Here is a 17505-nt window from a genome sequence, read left to right as displayed (position 1 = left end):
AAATGACACTGCAATTTTTAAATGGGCAAAAGATCTGAATAGATATTTCTCCAAAGAAGACAGACAAATTGCTAATAAGCCCATGAAAAGATGCTCCACGTCCTTAACCATCAGGGAAATGCAAATCAAAACCACAATGAGATGCCGTTTCATACTTACTAGGAAGGTTATAGGCAAAAAGATGAAAAACAAGTGTTGATGGGGATGTGGAGAAACTGAAACCCTCATACACCACTTGTGGGATTATAAAATGATGCTACTGCTTTGGAAACAGTCTGGCAGTTTCTCAAAAGATTAAACATAGAATTACCATATGACCCAGCAATTCTACTCCTTGGTATGTACCAAAAGAAATGAGAACATATGTCCACGCAAAAACTTGTTCACGTATGTTAAAAGCAGCATTGTTCATAATAGCCAAAAAGTGCAAACAACCCAAGTGTTCATCAACTGATGAATGGATAAATAGAATGTGGAATATTATTTGGCAATAAAATGTAATGAAGTACATGCTATGCACAGATGACCCTTGAAAACACGGTAAATGAAAGAAGCCAGACACAAAAGGTCACACATTGCATATATATATGAAATGAAATGCCCAGAATAAGCAAATCTATAGAGTGAAAGATTAGAGGTTGTCTAGAGGGAGGATGGGGTTTGGTGCAGAGGTGGAATGGAAAGTAACTGCTAGAGGGTAGTGGATTTCTTTTCTGGTGATGACAGTGTTCTAAAATTGATTGTGGTGATGGTTGTACAACTCTGAATATACAAAAAACCACTGAATTGCACACTGAATTGTGTGGTATGTGAATTATATCTCGATAAAGATGTTATTTAAAAAAATAAAGAGCATAACTTCCCACTGAGATGAGAGAAAAAGTGGCATAATTAAGACAAAATAAAGCAAACCAAAAGCAAGAAAGGAGAGAAAAAAAAAGTGGAACAGAAGAAAGCATAAAATAAAACGTTAGACATAAGTCCAAATATACACACACACACACATATAAATGGTTAAAAATACAAGTATATGCTATTTAGAGACACATTTAAAACATAAGAATATAGAAAAGATAAAAGCAAAATGATGAAAAAAATAAGTAAACATAACTCAATGAAAGCTGTTACAGCTAATATTATCACACAAGAGACTTTAAGTAAAAAAATTACTAAGATAAAGAAGGTCAATTCATAATGTTAAAATGTTCAATTTATGAGGAAGATAATTTAAATTGTGTGTAATTCTTTATCTTCCTTATTGTCTGTCTCTCCCAACTAGAGCAGGCATTTCTGTCTGTTGTGTTCTCTGAAATATCGCTAGCAACTAGAACAGTGCCTGGCACATAGAAACACTTAATAAACATTTGTTGAACAAATTAATACATAGCCCCAAGATAACAAAAGCAACAACTGACAGAATAATGATGAATAAATTCAAAGAATAATAAGGAATAACACACAAATCCATAATTATAGCAGGAGACAAAGCAGTAAGGATACAAAAGATTTGAACAATCATGACCTGAAAGACATACAGAAAACACTGTGCCTAACAGTAGAAGACACGTTCTTTTCAAGCACAAAGAATCATTCACAGAAATTGACATATACTGGACCATACAAGTCTCAACAAATTGAAACTTACATGGTCCAGGACTTGTATTTGAGGACTCAAATTAAATGGTATCACCATTAAAATCTATATAATTATGAGATATATAAGATAATCAGGGAAACAAAATTATTGAATATTTGGTGATAAGAAATTATGGTTAATTTTTTAGTGTGATATGGTATTGTGGTTATATTTTTAAAAGGGCTCTAGTCTTTTAGGGATAATACAGAAATATTTATGGATGAAATGATATGATGTCTGTAATTTGTTTCCAAATAATCTGGGAGTGGAGGTGTAGTGCAGGGGGGTGGGCAAGGGGATAGATGAAATGAGACTGGCCATATTGGCTCAAGCCAGACGACACACAGGTGGGTCACTGGACAATTATCTCTGATTCTGTGTTTTAAATTTTCCATAACAAAAATTTTAAAAAGACAATCTTTAAACATATACAACCTGCACCCAGCAATTACACTTTCAAGATACAGTTACACATATACATATGTATAATGGAATAATCTTTTGTAATGACAAAAAGTAGGGGGGAAACTATTTTAATCAGTACAGTAATGGTGACAAAATGATAGAATATTCACACAATGGAACATTATGCAAATGTGAAAACAAAGAATAAAGTTCTAGATGTACTGCCACTGAAAGATGTCTAAGAATTATTGTCAAGATATACAAAAACAAGGTGCAGAATGTCTGTTTAATATACTGTGTATTGTGTGTAAAAAAAGGGAACAGGAAATAAGAATCTCTAGTCATAATTGCTTTTAAACACACAAAGAAAGGCTGGAAGGACAAAGAATAATCTAAGCAGGGTTACTTGGGGGGCGGGGGTGGGGGGAGGGCGCGATGGGAAATGAGCAGGTGGGAGGGAAGTTTGGAGGGAAATTTTTCACTGCACACCTCTTTATAGTTTCTGGGTTTTGAGTCATGGGAAAGTATTATCCATTTGAAAATTAGATAAACTTAAAATAGGCTTAGAAAACTGTGATACATACCTAAAGTAGTACTTGGAGAGAATTTATAAGAGACGTATTATACAAGAGGAAAAGCTGGAAATGAACTAAGTATTCATTTCAAGAAGTTAGAAGAAAACAGCAAATTAAAGCTGAAAAAAGTAGAAGGAAGGAAAATAAAGGTTAGCGTGGAAATAAATACAATGGAAAACAAATACGATACAGAAGGTCAACATAGTCAAAATGAGTTCTCTGAAAAGTCTACTAAAACTGACCAACCTCTCGAGAAACTGACCAGTAACAAAAGAGCAAGGCAAAAATAACCCATGAGCAAGGAAAAGAGGAACCTAATTACAGATGCTACAGAAATTAGAAAGATAATAGAAGGATATCATGAACAACTTTATACCAATAAATCTGAAAAATGAGACAAACTAGATAAATTCCTAAAAAATATAACTTACTAAGACTGACCCAACTAGGTATAGAAAACTTTGAATATTCCTAAAATTACTAAATCAAATGAATCATAAGTTTATGATTTCCACAAATCATAAAGGGTTTCCATAAATCTTTCCACAAAGAAAACCTAGACCGAGATGATTTTCCAGGTGATTCTAGCAAACATTTAAGGAATAAAAAATTGCAATCTTACACACCCTTCAGAGTATAGAAAAAGTGAATATTTTTCAATTTATTTTCTGAGGCTAGCATAACCTTGTCACTAAAGCATGATAAGGACAGTACTAGAAGGAAAAACTACAGGTCAATATCTCTCAGGAGATACACTATACAAGATCCTTTAAAACATCACAAACTGAGCCCAACAAGATATAAAAGGATAGTCAAAGGTAATACATATGACTGAACTGGGTTCATCTCGGGAAAGCAAAATTGGTTTAACATTGGAAAAGCAATAAATAACTTAATGTCAAATCACAGATATAGAGAACAAACTAGTGGTTACCAGTGGGGAGATGAAGAGGGGGGCAATATAGGGATAGAGGATTAAGAGGTACAAACTATAATGTATAAAATAAACTACAAGGATATACTGTATAACACAGGGAATACAGCCAATATTTTATAATAACTATAAATGGAGTATAACCTTTAAAAATTGTGAATCACCATATTGTACACCTGTAATTTATATAATATAATCAACTACTATACTTCAATTTTTAAAAATGTTTTAATAAGAGCAAAAAAAATTTCTGAGTGTATAAAAAGAAGCTAACAATGGTTACCTTTTTATGGGGATGGGAAGAGACTGATGAGGGGAAAGGTGTATTGAGGCTTTTCTCTGTATACTTTGTAAAGCATTTCTACATTGGAGCTATGAAAATTTAATACCTATTCAAAAATTAAATATAAAATTTTTTAAGTGTGAAAAAAAATCCAAGTTAGAAAGAGAACAGAACAAACTTAAAAGAAGAAGAAGGAAAGAAATAATAAAGATAAAATAATGAAGATGTTAATGAAATAGTAATCAGACAATAGAGAGGATAAACAAAGTCAAAAGGTAGCTCTTGGACTAATAGACAAATCTCTGGCAAGACAGATCAACAAAAAGAGAAAAGGCAAAGTCAATATTAGGAATTAAAAAGGGGGTATATCTACAAAAACAGATTTTAGATAAAAATAAAACACTAATTTTATGCTAATACATTTGAAAATTTAGGAATGAAATAATGGCTTAAGAAATTATAATTTATTAATGCTTCATGACATAGTAAACCTAAAAAATTTTATTATCATTAAGTAAATTAAAACAGTAGTAAAAACCATGGCCACAATATACCAATACTGTGGTGAATTGTGGGGATGAGGCAGTTTTACAGAGTTCTCCCAAACCTTTAAAGAACAGATGAATTCCTATCTTAGCAAACTATTTCAGAGAACAAAGAAAGAGGGAAGATTCTCAAGGCACTTATGAAGCTAATATTACCTGATACCAAAAGAAGGTAAGCACAATACAAAAAAAGAAAATTATAGACCAATTCACACATGAAAATAGCTGTAAAAATCACGTATTAGGAGACTGAACATAGCAGTGTGTTAAGAATAGTTCATGACGATGGATTATCCCAGAAATGCAAGGGTAAAAAACCTTAGAAAATGTATTACTTTAATTTACCATATAAAAAAACAGAGATGAAAAACCATAGGACCCTCTTAATAGATACAGAAAAACATGTGTTAAAATTCCACAGCTTTGCATCATGAAAATATTCAGCAAATTAGGAACAGAATGGATCTTCATTCACCTGATAAAGAGAGTCTACAAAAAGCCTACAGGAAAATATGTTAATAGTGTAACTTCAGGGACTTCCCTGGTGGTCCAGTGGTTAAGACCCTGCACTCCCGGGCTTCCCTGGTGGCGCAGTGTTTAAGAATCCGCCTGCCAATGCAGGGGACACGGGTCTGAGCCCTGGTCCGGGAAGATCGTACATGCCGTGGAGCAACTAAGCCCATGCACCATAACTACTGAGCCTGCGCTCTAGAGCCTGTGCGCCACAATTACTGAGCCTGTGCTCTAGAGCCCGCGAGCCACAACTACTGAGCCCGCGCGCCTAGAGCCTGTGCTCCACAACAAGAGAAGCCTGCACACGCAACAAAAGAGTAGCCCCCGCTCGCCACAGCTAGAGAAAGCCCGCATGCAGCAATGAAGACCCAACGCAGACAAAAGTAAATAAATAAATTTATTAAAAACAAAACAAAACAAAAACCTTGGTTAAATACCCTGCGCGGGCTTCCCTGGTAGCATGGTGGTTAAGAATCCACCTGCCAATGCAGGGGACACGGGTTCGAGCCCTGGTCCAGGAAGAGCCCACATGCCGCGGAGCAACTAAGCCTGTGCGCCACAACTACTGAGCCTGTGCTCTAGAGCCTGCAAGTCACAACTACTGAGCCCGTGGGCCTAGAGCCCATGCTCCACAACAAGAGAAGCCACCACAATGAGAAACCCGCTCACCACAAGGACGAGTAGCCCCTACTCACCACAACTAGAGAAAGCCTGTGCGCAGCAATGAAGACCCAACGCAGCCAAAAATAAGTAAATAAAATAAATATTTTTTAAAAAAATAATAAATAAATAAAGACCCTGCACTCCCAGTGCAGGGGGCCCAAGTTTGATCCCTGGTCAGGGAACTAGATCCTGCATGCTGCAAATGAAAAAAGATCCTGAATGCCGCAACTAAAGATTCCACATGGGGACTTCCCTAGTGGCACAGTGGTTGAGAATCTGCCTGCCAATACAGGGTACACGGGTTCAATCCCTGGTCCGGGAAGATCCCACAACCCGTGGAGCAACTAAGCCCATGTGCCACAACTACTGAGCCTGCATTCTAGAGCCCATGAGCCACAACTACTGAGTCCTCGCACCGCAACTACTGAAGCCCGCGTGCCTAGAGCCCCTGCTCTGCAACAAGAGAAATCAACGCAATGAGAAAGCCACGCACTGCAGTGAAGACCCAACACAGCCAAAAAAAAAAAAAAAAAAAAAAAAAAAAGATCCCACACACCGCAACTAAAGATTCTGCACGCCACAACAAAGATCCTGCACTCCACAACAAAGATCCTGCGTGCCACAAAAAGACCTGGCACGGCTAAATAAATAAATAAAATACTTTTAAAAACTAGTGTAACTTCAGGAGCATTCCTTTTAAAGTCAGGAACAAGTCAAAGATGGCCATCATCACCATTTCTATTGCACTGTAAGTATAAGGAAAATGAAATGTATATGAATTAGAAAGGAAGAAACCAAAATTGTCCGTATTTGCAGATGACATGATTATTTACACAGGAAATCCATGGGAATCAGCAAACTATTAGAAATGAGAGAGTTCAGCAAAGTTGCTACATACAAGATCAATACATAAAATCAATTAATGTGACCATACACCAGCAACAATCAATCATAAGATGTACTTTTTAAAAGATGCCATTTACAATTGCATCAAAAACTATAAGGTGCCTGTATGCTTGAAACATGTACATATACACACAAGACACAAATAAACAAAAGCTACAAGGTCTCTAGTACTAACCTCACATAAGATGTACGAGAGCTTCACAGAGAACATTTAAATCTTACTAAAGTACAAGACAATAAAAACAAGTAAACATCATGTTCATAGTATATGAAGACTCAATATCATAAAATATCAATTCTCTCCAAATTAATCTAAAATTCAACATACTTGCAGTTAAAACTCCCAAAACAGTTTTTCACAGAACTTATCCAATAATAGCCCAGATGGTTTTGAAGAACAAAGGAAAATGCACATTATCAGATAACAAAACTTAGTAATAGACAGACTTTTAAAACAAAAGAGAAGCCAATAAGAAAGTACACACATATATTGGAACCTGATAAATGACTGAGGTGGTGCTACAAATCAGAGAGGAAATGCAGATTACTCAATAAATGATGCTGGGACAACTGGTTATCCTGATGGAAATTAGGTATATTTAGGTCCCAAGCTTACACTATACATTAAATTTTTGATTGAATTGAAGTCCGAAATATAATAAGAAATCTTCTAAAACTTCAAAAATATAGGTGAATAGAAAAGTATTTAATAAAAGATCCAAAGTACAAACTATAAAGAAAAAGACTGAAAATTTTAATCATATTGGAGTTAAGGATTCAAAACTAATATACAGAAAGCTGCTGCATTTCTATACACTAACAATGAAATATCAGAGAAATTAAGAAAACAATCCCATTAAAAGACCTAAATATAAAACCAGATACTGGGACTTCCCTGGTGGCACAGTGGTTAAGAATCCGCCTGTCAATGCAGGGGACATGGGTTTGATCCCTGGTCTGGGAAGATCCCACATGCCTCAGAGCAACTAAGCCCGTGCGCCACAACTACTGATCCTGCACTCTAGAGCCCACGAGCCACAACTACTGAGCCCACATGCCACAACTACTGAGCCCACATGCCACAACTACCGAAGCCTGCACGCCTAGAGCCTGTGCTCCGCAACAAGAGAAGCCACTGCAATGAGAAGCCTGCTTGCCGCAACTAGAGAAAAGCCGGCCCACAGCAACAAAGACCCAACACAGCCAAAAAAAACAACAGAAAAAAACCCCCAAAAAACCCCAGATACTATAAAACTCCTAGACGAAAACATAGGCAGAACACTCTTTGACATAAAATACAGAAATTTTTTTTGGCTCCGTCTCCTAGAGAAGTGGAAATAAAAGCAAAAATAAACAAATGGGATCTAATTAAACTTAAAAGCTTTTGCACAGCAAAGAAAGCCATAAACAAAACGAAAAGACAACCTATGGAATGGGAGAAAATATTTGCAAACAATGTGACCAACAAGGGCTTAATTTCCAAAATATACAACAGCTCATACAGCTCAATATCAAAAAAAAAACAAACAACCTAATCAAAAAGTGGGCAGAAGATCTAAATAGACATTTCTCCAGAGAAGACATACAGATGGCCAACAGGCGCATGAAAAGATGCTCAACATTGCTAATTATCAGAGAAATGCAAATCAAAACTACAATGAGGTATCACCTCACACCAGTCAGAATAGCCATCATTAAAGAGTCTACAAATAATAAATGCCGCAGAGGGTGTGGTAAAAAGGGAACCCTCCTATACTGTTGGTGGGAATGTAAATTGGTGCACCACTATGGAAAACAGTATGGAGGTTCCTTAAAAAACTAAAAATAGGGTTCCCCTGGTGGCGCAGTGGTTGAGAGTCCGCCTGTCGATGCAGGGGACGCGGGTTCGTGCCCCGGTCCGGGAAGATCCCACATGCCGCAGAGCAGCTAGGCCCGTGAGCCATGGCCACTGAGCCTGCGCGTCCGGAGCCTGTGCTCCGCAACGGGAGAGGCCACAACAGTGAGAGGCCCGCGTACCGCAAAAAAAACAAAAACAAAAAAACTAAAAATAGAGTTACCTATGATCCAGCAATCCCACTCCTGGGCATATATCCGGATAAAACTATAATTCAAAAAGAAACATGCACCCTAATGTTCACAGCAGCACTATTTACAATAGCCAAAACATGGAAGCAACCTAAATGTCCATTGACAGATGAATGGATAAAGAGATGTGGTATATATACACAATGGAATACTATTCAGCCATAAAAACAACGAAATAATGCCATTTGCAGCAACATGTATGCACCTAGAGATTATCATACTAAGTGAAGTAATTCAGAAAGAGAAAGACAAATATCATATATCACTTATATGTGGAATCTAAAATATGATACAAATGAACTTATTTACAAAACAGAAACAGACTCATAGACATAGAAAATAAACTTATGGTTACCAAAGGGGAAAGGGGGCGGGGGAGGGATCAATTCGAAGTTTGGGATTAGCAGATACACACTACTATATATAAAATAAACAATAAGGACCTACTGTATGGCATAGGGAACTATATTCAATATCTTGTAATAACCTATAATGGAAAAGAATCTGAAAATATATATATAACTGAATCACTTTGCTGTATACCTGAAACTAATACAACATTGTAAATCAACTCTACTTCAATAAAAAGTTTGTTCTGAAAAAAAATTTTGTTAGTTAAAGGTACATTTAAGACATTCTAAACAAAAGAAAAAGATAAGCTATAGAGAAAATGTAAGTAACTAAGGAATTAAATATGGAATATATTAAAAAATGCCTACCTAACTCATTCTATGAGGCTAGCATTACCCTGATACCAAAGCCCGACAAACGTATTACAAGAAAAGAAAATTATAGGCCAATATCCCTTGTGAATACAGATGCAAAATTTCTCAACAAAATACGAGGAAAACAAATTCAGCAGCACACTGAAAGCATTATACATCATGATTTATGTGGGATTTATTCCAGGAATGCAAAGATGGTTCAACATATAAAAAAATCAATCTATATAACATAATATATCACATTAATATAATAGAATGCAGAAAGAAGCCACATGATCATCTCAATTCACGTAGAAAAAGCATTTAACAAAATTCAACATTCTTTCATGATAAAATCACTTGATAAACTAGGAAGAGAATGTCTCAACATGATAAAGGCCATACATGAAAACCCCACCACTAATGTCACACTCAATGATGAATGAATGAGAGCCTTTCCCCTAATATTAGGAACAAGATAAGGATGCCTACTTTATGTCACTTCTATTTAACACAGTACCAGAAGTTCTAACCAGAGCAATTAAGCAAGAAAAAGAAATAAAGGGCACCCAAATTGGAAAGGAAGAAGTAAATTTATCTGTTTCAGAGGTGACATGACATTACACATAGAAAATCCAAAGGAGGCCATGCTTGCCTTCTGAGATGGACCACATTCTGCCTATGGAATGTGTCTCTCTCCTTTCACTTTACTACGGCTTGCTTTTTGAATTCTTTCCTGCACAAAATCAAGGACCCTCACTTGATGGCCCATCCCAGGAACTCACCTGAGACCTGGGACATGACCATCTCTTGTGCCTCATTTTCCTGCAACCTCTTTGCAAAGGATATTAATAAATCTACTTCTTACCTATCACTTTCCCTCTTGCTGAATTCCTTCTGCTCTGAAACATAAAGAACCTGAGCTTCATTAAGTACTGAGACGAGCTGTGTGGTTTCACTTGGAAGACTGCGGGTTTGAGTCCCATCTGGGGTGCAGTTTTAGCTCCTCCTCAAGGGATATACATAGCAATCTGATACAGTCTTTGAGTTCTGTAGGAACTAAGGCCCCCACCCAGATAGAGGCCAGAATAATGATACTGACCTTCCTGACTTCAATACACTAAAGCTTGGACTCTGTCCACTTCTGCCCCAATTCTATGCTGATCTCCTCTACTCAAGCCTCTTCATGAGTATGCTTGTACCCTTAGCTAAAAAATTCCCCAATTTTGCTGTTCGGGGAAACACTGCTTTGGGAAAGATCCCCCCTGTCCTTCGTACTTGCTGTAAGTAATAAATCCTTCCTTCTCCTGAAAAAAAAAAAAAAGAAAAGAAAATCCAAAGGAACCCAAACAAGACAATTGTTAGAGCTAATAAATGAATTCAGCAAAGACGCAGGAATAAAATCAACATGCAAATATCAGTTGTATCTCTATACACTTGCAATGAACAATTCAAAAAGGAAATTAAAAAAAAAATTTCATTCACAATAGCATCAAAAAAAAATACTTAGGGTACATTTATCCAAGGAGGTGAAAGACTCGTACACTGAAAACCACAAAACATTATCAAAAAAAATTATAGAAGATACAAATAAATGGAAAGACATTCCATGTTCATGGACTGGAAAACATAATATTACTAAGACGGCAATACTACACTAAGTGATATACATATTCAATGCAATCCTATCAAAATCTCAACAGCATATTTTACAGATATAGAAAAACCCATTTTAGGACTTCCCTGGTGGCGCAGTGGTTAAGAATCCACCTGCCAATGCAGGGGACACGGTTCAAGCCCTGGTCCGGGAAGATCCCACATGCCGCGGAGCAACTAAGCCCGTGCACCACAACTGCTGAGCCTGCGCTCTAGAGCCCGTGAGCCACAACTACCGACCCCGCGTGCCACAACTACTGAAGCCTGCACGCCTAGAGCTGGTGCTCCGCAACAAGAGAAGCCACCGCAATGAGAAGCCCACGCACCGCAACGAAGAGTAGTCCCCGCTCGCTGCAACTAGAGAAAGCCCCCGTGCAGCAATGAAGACCCAACGCAGCCAAAAATAAATAAATTTATTTTTTAAAAAAGTCATCGAACTGGATCTCCATGTCACTCCACAGAATGGTAAAAACATGGATTAGTGAAAAAGCAAAACTATACCAATGTATAATTTCAAAATACAAAATACATATATTGCCTGTGATATGTGTAGCATTAATAAAAGTACAAAGCAAGCATAGAGATGGTTGTGGTTGTTTCTGGAGAGGAAAGAGAGGGAAGAAATGAGAGGGTGGCTTTTACTATATCATTAGCATTTTATTCCTTCTATTAAAAAAAACAGATCTGAAGCAAATATGGCAATATGTTAACATCTGTTTAACTTGGCAGTGGATTTATGGGTCTCTTTGACATTATTTTCTGTATGTTTGAAATGTTTCATAATTAAACATTTTAATGGAAAAATCTTAGATCTCTCTGAAATCTTAATGTACGAATTGAGATAGGGATCCAAATTTATTTAATTCCAGATGGCTAACCGATTGCTCCAAAACTCCCCGGAAACTGCACTTTTACCAAACGCTGTGCACACTGCTCCCGCCAAGGAGGCACTGGGAAGATGGAACTTCACCAGGCCTGCCCCGGAGTGGGGGATTCACTCAGTCACTCGGGCTACGAACTTGGGTGGCCCATCAGGATATAAAAGCAGCCACAGAGGAACGCCCTCAACTTTCTGCCACTAAAACCTCCAGACTCCCCAGCAAATATGCCACCTTTCTGTTCTAGTTACAAGCACAGAGCCGCCTCCTCAGGATCGCAGCCCTGCCCACATTCTCTTCTCATTCTTTCTCCTGAACCTCAGCCTTGCCTCCTTTCTACTAGGTCCACCCAGCATTTAAACACGCTCCTATCTTAACACATGAAACAACAAGCACAAAGTCCCACTTTCCCAAGCCCACAGCCCTGCTAACTAGTGCTCGCCTTTTCCCTTCCCTTCACAGCCAGACTTCTTCAAAGATTCCCACTTCCTCACCACGTTCCTCAACACCTCAGCTTCACCAGCCCACTAAAACTGCTCTGGTGGAGATTGCCAATGACCTCTGGCATTGAGTCCAACCCAAGGACTGGTCAGGGGAGACTGGGAGCAGAGGACTTACCAATTTTCATCTGGTTCCCATCCCTACAGTCTGAATTTTTATTTCCATGTTCCTGTTTTGCTTTTATTAAAATAACAATTCCTATGATCACCCACAAGCAGTTTTTAATTCTCCACTTCCTTGAAGGTTCAGATGCAGCCAACAACATGGACCAGTCCCTCCTTGAGACATGTCCTTCCTGGGTTCCATGTCACCACAGTCTCCCTTCTGGTCGCTTCTTCTTGGCAAAGCTCCCTTCTGCCCAGGCTTCAATGCTGGCTTCCTCACAGTTCTGTCCCACTTCTCACTATATCCTGTTTCTTGGGCGGGGGGCAGGGGGGGGATTTCATCCATACCATGGCTTCAATCATTAACAGTATGTTGATGGCTCCAGCACTCTGGGTTCTATTTAGATCTCTCTCGTCAGCTCCAGACCCACAGATCCACAGCCTCCTCAGATATCTCTACTTGGATGCCTACAGCCACTAAAATCATCGTATTCAACATCAAAATCATCATTTTCCTTCACCAAACCTACTCCTCTTCCCACTGTACCCATCTCAAAAACAAATCACCATCCATCCAGTTGCTCAAGCCAGAAACCTGGGAATCTTACTATATTGATTTTGCCCCTTAAATCTCTCCAATAATTCACATGTCTTCACCCCTGGACCACCTTGTTTTCTCACCTGGATTACTGCAACCACCTTCTCACTGGTCTCCCACCCATTTGCTATGCTCCAGCCAGAGAGAGCCTTCAAAACCAACACCGAATATGGTACCACTCTGCTCAAAGTACTTCACTGGCGCCCCTCGTTTCTCCGATTGTCCAAACCCCTCAACACAGCTACAGAGCTTCATGACCTGTGACTTGCCCCTAAAGACTGCCCAGCCTCATCTCCCACAATTCCCTCCAGTCACTGGGAACGGCTATCGATCCCTCCTGCCTCCAGGCCTTTTGCACTCACTGTACCTTCCGCCTGGAACGCCCTCTCCTTCCCACTGGTCTATAGCTGCTGGACTAACTCTTCATCCTTCAACTGCTGGTTCAAAGGCCACCTCCTCCAGAGGCCTCCCCTTGACCTGGACTCGATTAGTTCCTTTATCGTGTGCTCCCCTGTGAGAAGTGCCTCACCCATCAGAGAGTTTACCCTGCTTCCTGTGGCTCTTTATTTAATGTCTGTCTCCTGAGAGCAGGACTGGGTCTCTCAGTCACCATTTCATCTCCAGTGCTTAGCACAGGGCATATGGTTCAGCAGATGTGAGGAAAATTGCCTTCAGTTCTCGGCCTACTGGAGGTACAGACAAGTAAAGAAACAAACAATACGATCAAGCGCTATAATAGGTCATATATGTGTGTGGATGCTGTGGGCTGCTGTAGTCTGAATGTCTGTGTCTCCCTAAAATTCGTATATTGAATTCCTAATGCCCACTGTGACAGTATTAGGACGTGGGGCCTTTGGGAGATGCTTAGGTCATGACGATGGAACCCTCATGAATGGGATTAATGCTCTTATGAAAGAGACCCCACAGAGCTCCTTTGTGAGGACACAAGAAGTCTGTGACCTGGAAGAGGGCCCTCACCCAACCATGCTGGCACCCTGATCTCAGACTTCCAGCTTCCAGAACTGTGAGAAATAAATTTCTGTTGTTTATAAGTTACCCAGCCTGTGGTATTTTGTTACAGCAGCCCAAACAGGCTAAGACGGGGATATATGTGGACGTGGTTGCATGTATATGAAGCGCTGAGGGAACACAATGAACTTTCTGGGCTAGGCAAGAAAGGTCACGTAAAATAAAGTGGCCTTTGAAATGGCTCATCATTTCTTCCATTCATTCAGTAAATAATCTCTGGGCACCTACTTGGTGCCAGGCGCTGTTGAAGGCACTGAGGATACAGCATAAAATGAGACAGACATTGTCCCTGACTTCCTAGAGCTTATTCTACTGGGGATAGAGAGACAGATTAAACTCAAAAAATAAACTAATTTCAGGAAATGATACATGCATTGAAGAATATAAAACACCGTAGTTGTTTACCAGGATCAAGGCGGAAGGGTGTGTGTGTCTGTGTGCCTATGTTAGGTCTCCCTGTGGAGGTGTCATAGGTGTATATAACCTGACAGGATGGAGCCAGCCATTCAAAGATCTCTGGGAAGATGGCGCTAGGCAGAGGGAACAATAAGACTCACTGGTTCAAAGGACAGGAAGAAGGGCAGTGGGACAGAAACGCAGTAAGATGTTATATCTCCAACCCAGACCCTGTCCCGGAACTCCAGAGTTACAGACGCAACTACCAGCTGACCATCACCACTGGGATATCTAATAGGCATCTTGACCTTCATATGTCCAACACCAGCCTAGTTTCTTCCTCCAAACCAGTTTCTTCCCACTTGAGTAAATGACAATTCCATTCTCCCAGTTGCTCCAGCTAAAATCCCTGGAGTCATACTTGACTCCACCTCGCATCCAATCCATCAACAAATCTTGGCTCTACCTTCAAAATATATCCAGAATCTGGCTGCTTCCCACCACCTCCGCTGCTGCCACCCCAGCCTGTGCTGAAGTGTTTGGATCTTATCCTTTGTGTGAGGCATAATTATTGAAGGCTTTCCAGAACTCGGTAGAGAAGGGACACTTGCTCATAGTGGTGTGAAGCCAGGTCAGGCCAGTTCGCCAGAGCCAACTGGTAAGTTTTCAGGGATGTCGCAAGATGATTGACATCACAGTGATAGTATGAATTTTGCCACGATGGGGATATTTATACCATGGATACTGGCAAACATTACGTCTGGGCTTCCCCCTCCACCACCCCACCCTACCCTGGCGATCCCGGTGCTCCGCATTTACCAGCACACAGCTGCATGTGCAAATCTGTATTACGTGAAGATAATTCTTGTGTCACGTGGTTCTCTACAGGTGTTTATGTTTGTGAATACACATTAGAATCACCTGAGAAACTCTGCCTACCATACAGCTGTCTGCCTGAACTCAGTTAAGGACTACTGGATGGGGAACACTTGTTAACAGGCTGTTGGCAGTGATGCAAATGAGATGAAGGTACTAAGCATGGGAAAGAAGAGGCGAGTTGTGAGAGAAGTCTAGAAGTAGAGAGTGGACTTTGTTGTTGACCCTGATTCCTTTCCTCCATATCACTTCTCAGTTTGTAATCACAGGCTCATTTCTGTGATTCTTTAATCTCTGTCTTCCTCTCCTGACTGTAGTCCATGAGGGCAGGGGCTGCGTGTCTGCTCACCACTGTACCCCCAGAGCAGAGCCCAATACCTACACCAGCACGACCTCATTGCAGAGTCGTTAAATGATGAAAGGAGGACAATTGAAGAAGCAAGAGTCAATAATGACACTCAGATGTCCAGCTTAGGTGACAAAAAGGAGAAACACAGATAAAAGTGTGGTTGGGGGTCCAGAGGGGAGGATTTGGGAAATGTTGACTTGAACTGCCTCTGAAAATCCAGGCAGTGACGCGAAGCTAGAAATATGAGTCTTAAACTTAGAGTTTAGGGTCTGGGAGAGAAACTCTTGACTATACCACGCAACCCTGCCCTCTTCCCTTAGAATCTGAGTTGTCACTGGGGGAGTGTCAACTTCCCTCACCCAAGACTCACCCGAACCTCAGCCTCCCGGGGCCTCCCGTTGAGGTCGCATTTGGACCCGTTGCCATAGGTCTGGCTGTGGTAGCGTTTCAGGCGATGCTGCTTGGAGGCCTGGGGAGGATATCAGGCAGGAGGGAGGGGTGTGAGAAAGACAGCAAGGGGGAAGAAGAGCACTTTATCCTAATAGCCACCAAACCCCAAGAAACACGTCAGCTAATCCTGACCCTCCCCTTCTCGTCAGGGCTCTCAGTCTGCAGCCCAGACCCCTTTCTCTCCCAATTCCACACTCCTGCCACCTTGGCTGTTTCATCATTCCAGTCGAAGGCCGATTGGTAGTAGCCGAGATAGAGGACTTCACCTTTGATCTCTGAATCTGCAAGAGAAAGCACAGTGAAGCGTGGTTACCCTGTCCTCAGAGGACTAGGAGGGAAGGGAACTGGGGAGGCAGGTCACCTTCCATGAGAGGTTGCTGAGGGCTTAGGAAAAATGTAGGCGGGAGTCACCTTCCATGTGGTACTGCTGGATGTGGCGTCCATAGCAGAATTCATATGTCCACCAGTCCTTGGTCTGACAGTAAAAAAAAATGAACAATCGGGGGATGGAGTACAGATGTCTCTTCTTGGAACCAGAATCTCTCCTGGCTCCAAGACACATAATCTCTCATTTACTTTTCATCTCCCTCTGCTTCCACACTCAATCCTCCAGGTTCTCGGTGAGGAGGGAGGGCCTGTTTGCCTTCTGTGACTTGGAGAGAGACCTCTACAGCCTAAGTGGCTTGCACCTGGAGGCTTTCCACTCTTGTCTTTTTATAAAAAAGTCCTTCTTTGGGGACCTCCCTGGTGGTCCAGTAGTAAAGAATCTGCCTTGCAATGCAGGGGATGTGGGTTCGATCCCTGGTTAGGGAACTAAGATCCCACATAGCGTGGTGCAACTAAGCCCACGTGCCTCAAACTAGAGAGCCCACGCGCCCTGGAGCCTGCATGCCACAACTAGGGAAAAGAAAAACCCGCACGCCACAACTAGAGAGAGAAGCCCGCGTGCCGCAGTGAAAGATCTCGTGTGCCTCAATGAAGATCCCACGTGCGGCAACTAAGACCCAACACAGCCAAAAAAAGAAAAAAAATCCTTCTTTGTCGTCCATAAAGATATGAAACCATGATATCCTTGTAGCATTCAGACCAGGGAAACATAGAATATTAAAGTATTAATTGAACCCTCTTACACTGTTTTAGCCACGGGGGATAGAGCTGTGAACAAGATAAATTCTTTGACTTCATAGACTTACGTTCTAGTGCTAGGACTCAGACCAAAAATGAATAAACGGACGATTCAGTTAAAAAGATGATTTCAGATCATGAAAAGTGCCATGATGAAAATAAAATAGGATACTGGGCAGAGAGTGACAGGGGAGGGGGTGACTTTACCAGGAAGGCTTCTCTAGGGGAGCGCCCCTACTGCCCCACATTGACCCTCTTTAGCACCTCAGTCTTAGCTTAACCCTAATTCTGAGC

General features: G+C 40.6%; 1 protein-coding gene across 4 annotated transcripts in view; it reads right to left on the bottom strand.

Moving 5' to 3' along the window:
* Nucleotides 1–17505, bottom strand: part of OS9 (OS9 endoplasmic reticulum lectin) — a 29634-nt gene that overhangs the window by 11148 nt on the left and 981 nt on the right. For all 4 annotated transcript variants that reach the window (XM_082666662.1, XM_082666664.1, XM_082666663.1 and 1 more), the window contains exons 3-5: nt 16498–16561; nt 16291–16367; nt 16007–16105 (exon numbers count right to left, since the gene is read on the bottom strand). In XM_082666662.1, coding sequence (XP_082522788.1) covers nt 16007–16105; nt 16291–16367; nt 16498–16561 — 240 coding nt within the window. The remainder of the gene's footprint in view (nt 1–16006; nt 16106–16290; nt 16368–16497; nt 16562–17505) is intronic.

The sequence above is a fragment of the Grampus griseus genome, assembly GCF_964374135.1.
Source record: "Grampus griseus genome assembly, chromosome: 11".
NCBI lineage: Eukaryota > Metazoa > Chordata > Mammalia > Artiodactyla > Delphinidae > Grampus > Grampus griseus.
Note: the sequence above shows the minus strand (reverse complement) of the source record. Positions and strands in the feature narration are given on the sequence as shown.